An 8,624-nucleotide genomic window follows, 5' to 3' on the forward strand; every position below is an offset into this window, starting at 1 on the left:
TATATATATATATGCACAAGAGTGACTTCAAAGGACAAAATTTCATAAAACTAAAAAGTCCAAACCTAATGCCATCAGAGGTTGAAATCTAAATTTTCTACAAAGCAGCTACTGGCTTGAACAGTGACTTTTTGGAGCAGCAACATAACATGTAAGGCTCTATTCTACCCCAAATTCCTCTATGCACATTTATGAAATTCAGTCTTTCAAAATTTTCAGGGTCTTTTGGAATAGTATTCTTACTTATTTTAGGCAATGGACCTCTTTGGATGTCTGCAGGAGCTTATGAGACACTTTACACAACAAAATTTCTAAGCGGCTAAGATAAAGTATTACAAAGGAAGTAAAGTATATGGATATATCATTTGCTGTTACCCGCCTTATAGTAGATTCTGAGTTATGTGTGCAGATTCCGTTGCACTCTGTTTCTAAGGCTTTGAAAGCAGATCGTTATGCCAGTCCTTAGAAATGCTTCTGAAAAAGCTGAACCAACAACCATTTGGCTATTAATAGAGTGCTTACACGTACCGCACAGAGCTAATACACCATTACCAATTGCATTTTTAAAATTTCATTTAAGGTACTATTATCAGATTATAAAATATCCAAATTTGACAAATATTAACTCAAGTGTTTTTTAAACTAATGCATCAATAACAAGATCTCTATGAATGCTTAAAAATAATTTAAATAAAGATGATACATTTCAATGATATTTTGAGATATTACTATCTTCAGTGTGATGCTACTATCAATCCCTGTGCTTGTGGCCTTGTAGGGTGGATTCTATGAATATAAACATGCAGTTTCTTGTTACACTCATTTCCAGAACTTCTGGATCCTGTGAATAGATTTTTTTCCTAATGACCACTATCAATACCTGAATTAGTTGTGTGAAACTTTACTCATCAATCTATAATCAAACAAGGAGTCTTCTTTCAGGCTAGTGTAGAAAATTACTATCAAGTACCCACAGGAAGCTAGTTGGTATTTGCTGTTGGGGATCAATGTTCACTCAGATCTTTAAGTTGTCAAAGACTGATTGCAACAAATTAAAATGCCTTCCCAGTTGATCCTGTCTCATATAGACTCTTACAGAAGTACACAGTTCATCTTTCTCTGAAAGAGTGGCTGGTGAACTATTTAGCATGAAAAGGCAACACAAACGGCACCATGTCACCAGGGTTCCTTGAACTTTGAAACAATAATCTCATAAATCACTTTAGAAAAAATGATAACAGTCATAATGACATAGTCTAAATCTACCATGTTTCTATTCTGCCTCAAGGCAATCTATCACGCAGAGCTGCAAACTTTTGTGGGCGGAGGCTGCCCCTCCCATAGAATAACTGGTGGATTAGGGTCACTGAATTTTGAGTTAGCAGCGAAACATAATCTTGGAAACCCTATAAGACAGCATCGCAATACTTAATGTCTTATATTGCTCCCTCACTGGTTCCTTACCATAAGCTAGGAACCGCCTCATAGCTGATTGTCTAGCTGGTTTTCGGAGACTCTAAGGTATAATAGTGGCCTAGTGGTAAGAAACTGCACTACAATCCCAAGGGCACATGGTTTGAATCCACCAGCTGTTGTTGCTTTATACTAAGAATTCACAAACTGCTTCGTGGGTGAAAGACACTGTCTTCCCCTGCACTTTACTTCTCCAAAAACCTGCTGGAAGGTCACCACTGAGTTGGTTCCCACTTGAAGGCACACAACAACAACAGCAATTAGTTTAATACTGGCTTTATCATGTGTCTTTTCAAAATACTGCTTAGAACAGCGTGACTGAGGTCTCAGAACCAGAATGCAGCAGGTTATTGTTATGTCTTGGTTGTACGCACCCTAGTGCCAAGAAATAGTAAGCAACCAGAGACAGAATGCTTGATATGAATAGAATGTCCATGATTAATAATCAACTCATACTCCTTTCCCAGTGATCTATATTATATTTGTATCTACAAATATGAATTAATTACTCATTCATAATTTAATAAATTTAATCTTATAATTTGTAATCACAAAATTTATTAACACTGTATTTGGAATAGTGGTTGTAGAACAACACAATGGATTATTTCACACTTTGACAACATAAAAAAAATGCGGGACGTCTTTGCAGAAACCGTCTGATTTGGAGGTGGGGAACAAATCAGAGGATTGGTACAGAATAACGAATGTACTGGAAAAAAACCAGCCGGTGGTCACAGGTATTGTATGTCCAGGGAGCTCTGGTGACTTATTGGCAAGCTGCAATCCTGAGGGTTCGTGATTCAAGACCACCAGCTGCTCCACTGGGGAAGGATGAGCAATCCCCTCCTTTGTGATTAACTGCCTCAGACAACCCTCCCCGAGAGGGTCGGCTGTGGGTCGGTTACGATTTTACGGTACACAACTACCATCATCGGCAATATTGTCAATTGCCACCCAGTCGATTTAACTCAAATTCATGGGGGCACCATAACTACATAGGGTCGTCAAAGCAATTCGAATTTCGGTGACACATCGCCAGGACTTTTTGTGCTCTGAAGGACCTGAGTGGATTCATATCCTTAAATTTTCCAGTAAAGTATTTCTAAGCCCCACCCCTTAGGCGCCACTGCTTATTCCTATTGGTTTGCTGCTTTTCAAGGGACAGAAGCTCAGTAGGGTGGTTTCCGCCCCTCTTTCGGTTTTCAATCAGGTCCGTAACGTTACTATAAAATGATTGCTTTGCAGCCTTTGAGGCAGTTAGCTGTAAGGCTAGTTGTACTTGTTTGGTATGTCTGGAAGAGGCAAAGGCGGGAAGGGACTTGGGAAGGGTGGCGCTAAGCGTCATCGGAAAGTACTCCGTGACAACATCCAGGGTATTACTAAGCCTGCCATCCGTCGTCTGGCTCGGCGTGGCGGAGTAAAGCGAATCTCTGGCCTCATCTATGAGGAAACGCGCGGGGTTCTAAAAGTGTTCTTGGAGAACGTGATCCGGGACGCTGTCACTTACACTGAGCACGCCAAGCGTAAGACCGTAACCGCTATGGATGTGGTTTATGCGCTCAAGCGCCAGGGACGCACTCTCTACGGCTTTGGAGGCTAAAGGATGTTCAGTCTCAAAGAAAACAAAAGGCCCTTTTCAGGGCCATCCACCTCTCACTTAAAAGAGTTGTACACCGTTCAAACCTGCGTTAAATAGACTCGGCTTGAGCATGATAGCTATTAGAAAATAAACGTCTTGATTATGTTTCTGTTAAAGGGGACCCAGCTAATTTTAACAACTTGGCAGAGGGACTCCTAAAACCAATAAGGTTTTGTGTTTGAGAAGCTTTGCAGAGTTGTATACAAAGTTTGCAGTATATCCTAGGATTTTTATTGACTATTTGGTCTCCTATAGTCTTATTAACCCTGTCGGGCTGTTTTTCAAACCCACATTGAATCCTTTACTTTTGCTCCAAGTGTTAAAATATTTAGTGCTAAAAAGTTGTAATAAATTGTCAGGATGTGTCTGGTGTCCCTACAATGAATTGTGTGAACTATCTTCAGGAGTTACTGATACGTAGGTTGATAGTTTTCTAACTCTTTTCACTTTAAAACACTAAAGGCAAGGCTAGAAAGGATGACTACCTATGTGGAGGCAATATTTCCTGGTATTTCTGTTGCTAAATTCTCTTCAATGTGAAAAGTCATGAAAGTTATCTCCTAGATCTCTAAACCAGACCTAAACGCCCCAAGTGTTTCATTCTTTTAACCAGATCAACTTCCATGGGAGAAACACCAAACCTTGCCTTTTATTACATTCAGGTTAATTAGAAATCGTTTTGACCCAATGTGCACAAAGAACCTTTTGCATGTAGACCCACAGCTTTTAGCCGTGAAAAAAAAAAGGCATCTTAATAAAGATGTGATAATCTATTTCCCAGAACATGTACGTTGCCTTTGAGTATGACCGACCCAGTGACCCTATGAACAACAGATGCATTTTGTCTTATCCTGTGGATCTTTATTTCATAAACTCGAGTCCAATTCCAGTTACTGTGTCAATCCATCTTGTCTAATGAGTCTTCTTCCTCTCTTTTGATGACCTTTCCAAGCATGATGTCCCTTTCCAAGAAATAACATCTCATAAGCAATATTCCCAAAGTATGTAAAAAGCAGTTTTGTCATCCATGCTTCCAAGGAGAGCATTCTGGCTGTACCACTCTCCCAACACCTTTCTGTTCTTTTGATAGTTCATGGAATATTCAATTCTCTTCTCCAAAACTTTAAAAGGCATCAATTCTGTCATCCGTTTTCACTGTCCAGCTTTAGGATGCATAGTGATTGAAAATACCATATCAATCAAGGGTACCTTAGTTTTAAAAACGTACATTACTGTTCTTCAGTCAATATGATCATAAACAGGTCATAAAACGTCTCTCAACAAAATTCTACTCAAACCCACTAAGGGCATCTAGAGTAAGAATCAACTTGGCAATTTTAGGATAGGAAACATAAAAAGCAAGACAAACTGGGCTAGAGGATTAGGTGAGGACCAGTCCTTTATTTCTAACTTTGTTTTTAAAATTAGCTGAGAATTCCCAGAGGTTATATTGTTCTATTGTTGCTAGTCCCGAACACCCCCCTCAAAAAAACCCCAAAACCTTAAAATGCTCTAAAATTCCTTGTTTTACCTTAGGTCTTAAAAGCCCTATATACACTGAGCTAGGAAGGGGCATAGGTGGACAGCAATTAAGGCAGACATAAAAGAACATGGGGTTGAGATTAACAACAGGAAGAAAAAAGCTCGACCACAGATAGAAGAGCATTCCAGCAGCTCCAAGGATTTTCAGCTAGGTTAATGATTGCTTCCTATTAAGGTTGAACTAGACTGCTAGAGGGAAAGGTTTGTCCTGTACAGATGAAGACCCTGGATGAAAAGGATTGTTCCAGTGAGTGGGTTAAGTGTGTCAGACAGGAAAATCGGCGCAGCATAGAGCAGCGTTTAGGCTGTTGTACGTAGGATTGCTGAATCGCCAAACTTATCAGTACAAACAAGTTGAAGTCTCTTGGAAAAAGTGTATGCTCTCATTGTGAAAACGTGGGTGGCTCTTAAAAGAGCCTTTGGGTTGATTAAGCAGTAAGAACTGCTCACTTAGAGCTGGTGTATTTAGTGACGGCCTTAGTGCCCTCAGACACGGCGTGCTTCGCCAGCTCCCCAGGCAGCAGCAGGCGCACGGCCGTCTGGATCTCCCGCGACGTGATGGTGGAACGCTTGTTGTAATGCGCCAGGCGGGACGCCTCGCCGGCGATGCGCTCGAAGATGTCGTTGACGAAGGAGTTCATGATGCCCATGGCTTTAGAGGAGATTCCAGTGTCGGGGTGGACCTGCTTCAGCACCTTGTACACGTACACGGAGTAGCTCTCCTTACGGCTGCGCTTGCGCTTTTTGCCGTCCTTCTTCTGCGCCTTGGTGACTGCCTTCTTGGAACCCTTCTTCGGGGCCGGGGCGGATTTCGCAGGTTCAGGCATTTTAGCAGCTTTTCAACACTTGGTAAATGGAAGTGAGGACACGGCTCCAAAAGCCTGCTTATTTGTAGACGCTTGTATGCAAATGAGACTTAATTTTAAAATCACTGATTCGTCCAGTCTTGAGGGCTACATGCAAATGAAGAATATTGGAATCTTTTTCCTATTGGCTATATCCTGAGACCAAGTTTCCACCAATCAGACTAACGTCTTTAGTTTGACACGCTTTTCCCCACAACTACTTGCATATGTATTAATTGGAAAAAAAAACAAACCAAAACAACCCAGGCTTTACTTGTTTTTAAAAGCCCAAGATGGAATTCTTGTCATGTTGTTTTCTCTGAATCATTATGCCCGTTTGCAGCTCTAGTAAACTACATTTGTATATTTCTATTTTCGATTCTAAAAAAATGAACTGAGAAGGAATTGATGACCTGTTATCTGATATTTCAGAGAGCAGTTAACTGCTGCATACAGAGGGAGCAAGCAACATGAAAATAAGTGTCAGAGAGAAATTGCCTTAGAGAGAAAGCAAAATAACTTCGTTTGAGCGGAGTTACAGAAAGAATATCTAACCAATAAAAGTATTGGCAGTGGGTGAGCCATATCGTTTGAGCCAGAATGTGAAGCTGTGTAATATTTCTTTTTTAATATATCTTAAATGTAGGTGATAAAAAGATATGAAAAAAAAAATTCAAAAATGTTAGCGATTGATCCTGCTTGGAACCACAAATGTGGCACCAGCAGTTAGGAAATAAAAATCTCTCCAAAGTGCTAAAAAGCAATGATGCCAGTCGAGAGACTAAAATGGACCTGATCCAGGCCATGGTCTTCTCATTTGTTTGCCGTGCATCTGAGAGCTGGACAATGAATAAAGACGACAGAAGGATCAATGCCTTTGAGATGAAGAAGATAAAAAAAGAGTATTGAACATATCAGGGACTGCTAAGAGACCAAAGAACATTGCTCCTTGGAGGAAAGGATTTTGAACCGCCATCTCACATGTGGCCAGGAAGGACCAGTCCTTGGAGAAGGACATCATGTTTGGAAGGGTAACGGATTAGTGCAAGAAACGAAGGTCTTCGATAATATGAACTGACACAGTTACAGTGGCAGTGGAGTCAACTGTGTCAGAGGTGATGAGGTTGGCTCAGGTTAGGGCAAGATTCAGAGCTACTGTTTATAGGGTTACTGTGGGTTATAATGGACTTGAAGACACATAACAATAAAATGCTAGTAGCCCCTTGAATTTAACAGCTTTATTATGCCTACTATTATTATTATCACTGATGAGTAAAATTCTTGTTCTGTTCTAGTGTGTCTTCGGAATTCACTATCTTCCAAGTTTGAAATTCATCTTCCAATTTTTGTTGGCAGGAAAGCACCATGTTAGCATCTTACAACACTACTTTCTCCAGAAGTATGTTAGAATCCTGATAAGCAAACTCCAGAGCTCATTATGTCTCATCTTTATCTCACAATGATAAGGTAAGGATTGCTGAAAAATGATATTTATTTATTTTTGTTCAGCATTCAACTGTGTCCAGAATAACAGTTGCTTGACCTTACTTAATTCAGGCTAATCCTCCTAATCACTCTGTGGGATGGAAGAGTTTCTCTCCCCCTCTATTTACAGACAAATAAGTTATAGTACACTAGGCAAGGTGACTTCCATAGGCTCTCACTGCTTGTAAGTGATGGGGAGAGCTAAGTGATTAGGCAGATCAGATCCCAGCGAATGGATCTTTTGCTAGCATTTTTCAAGTTGCCTTGGTGGGCTATATAAGTACAAAGGCAAAAAAGATATGCTAATTGTTTTGCAATCACTTGTTAAGCGTCAGAGAGTTGGACAATGACTAGGGAGGATAGAAGGAGAATTGACACCTTTGAGCTGTGGTGCTAGAGAAGAGTATTGAATGTACCATGGACTGCCAAAAAACCAAACAGATTCATCCTAGAGAGGGTTAAACCAGGCTGCTCCTTGGAGGCAAGGATTCTGGGGCTTCGTCTGACATACTTTGGACATGTTGCAAGGAGAGACAGGTCTTTAGAGAGGGACATCATGCTGGGTAGAGTAGAGGGACAGCGCAGGAGGGGAAGACCCCCTATGAGGTGGATTGATTCAGTGACTGGGGTAATCGGGATGGGTGTGTTAGAGGCAATGAGATTGGCACAGGATAGAGCATGGTTTAGGGCTGTTGTACATAGGGTTGCTATGAGCTGCAAAGGACTCGATGGCACATAACAACAACAACAACAACAACAACAACAACAACTGTTATTTAAGCAGGTTCTTTGGATTTTTGTTTGTTTGTTTTTTGGTGTATAGAAATATTTTGCAGAAAGCATAGAAATCCTCACATATCTTCTTTCTCCCCTGGACAGAGTTCTGCCTCATAGTAGCATCTTTTGTTAGTTACATTTGATGAACTGATAGCTACACTCCTAACTAAATTCCTCATTTACATTAGGGTTCACTCTGTGTTGTACAGTATTCTGGGTTTAGATAAATACATAGTTTCATGTATCCATCATGACAATATTTTACAGAATCATTTTGCTGTCTTCTTTTGATTTTAAAAAAAGAGGCAAGTTGAGCACTCTTTTAAATGACTAAGAACTCAACAAGTCATTGTCTCGAGTCACAATCAATTTATAGCTGACTCTCCAAAGGGTTTGCAGAGATTGTAAATTACTTAGGAGGAGATTGCTTCTCTTTCACCCTCAGAGCTACTGGTGGATTTGAAATGGTTACCTTTAGGTTAGAAGCATAACTCTTTATGGACTTGCACTAAAACTAAGAGTTGTTGGTAGGTACCATGGAGTAGAGACCCACTGGTAGTTGATTCTCCACTAGGTTTTCAGAGACAGTAAATCACATGGGAGGAAACTGCCTGTCTGGTGGCGCACTAGAAAGCTAATTGAAAAGTCAGTAGTTTGAATCCACCAGTCCCAGCAAAGAGGGGGAGAAGATTATAGAGTCAGTTTCCATAAAGATTGGTAGCCATACAAACCAAAAGGGACATTTCTGCTCTGCTTCATATGTTGGAACTATTCCATAGCAATAATGGAGATATAATACACAGAAAAATAATATATGAAGTGTGTTTTTTTTCTTTATGAAGTTTTTTTTTTAAAATTTA

General features: G+C 40.2%; 2 protein-coding genes across 2 annotated transcripts; one reads left to right on the top strand and one right to left on the bottom strand.

The window, feature by feature from the left end:
* The first annotated feature begins 2,764 nt into the window (after positions 1-2,764).
* On the top strand, positions 2,765-4,658 carry LOC102844625 (histone H4-like). The gene is made up of 3 exons (XM_006888674.1): positions 2,765-3,075; positions 4,533-4,559; positions 4,652-4,658. Exons 1-3 carry the CDS (start codon positions 2,765-2,767, stop codon positions 4,656-4,658), a joined length of 345 nt encoding a protein of 114 aa, XP_006888736.1.
* A 445-nt stretch (positions 4,659-5,103) lies between these two features.
* On the bottom strand, positions 5,104-5,484 carry LOC102851132 (histone H2B type 1-like). The gene has a single exon (XM_006888628.1). The coding sequence runs from the start codon at positions 5,482-5,484 to the stop codon at positions 5,104-5,106; it is 381 nt and encodes a 126-aa protein (XP_006888690.1).
* Between the last annotated feature and the right edge of the window lie 3,140 nt (positions 5,485-8,624).

The sequence above is a fragment of the Elephantulus edwardii genome, unplaced genomic scaffold (genome assembly GCF_000299155.1).
Source record: "Elephantulus edwardii isolate Elephantulus edwardi_28Jun2011 unplaced genomic scaffold, EleEdw1.0 scaffold00070, whole genome shotgun sequence".
In the NCBI taxonomy this organism is placed as follows: Eukaryota; Metazoa; Chordata; class Mammalia; order Macroscelidea; family Macroscelididae; genus Elephantulus; species Elephantulus edwardii.

What these genes read in the sequence shown, in the direction of transcription:
- LOC102844625 (XM_006888674.1), top strand. Translation starts at nt 2,765, where the DNA reads ATGTCTGGAAGAGGCAAAGGCGGGAAGGGACTTGGGAAGGGTGGCGCT. An exon ending in CTCTACGGCTTTGGAGGCTA is followed by an intron (nt 3,076 to 4,532) that starts AAGGATGTTCAG and finishes TCTAACTTTGTT; the next exon opens with TTTAAAATTAGCTGAGAATT.
- LOC102851132 (XM_006888628.1), bottom strand. Translation starts at nt 5,484, where the DNA reads ATGCCTGAACCTGCGAAATCCGCCCCGGCCCCGAAGAAGGGTTCCAAG.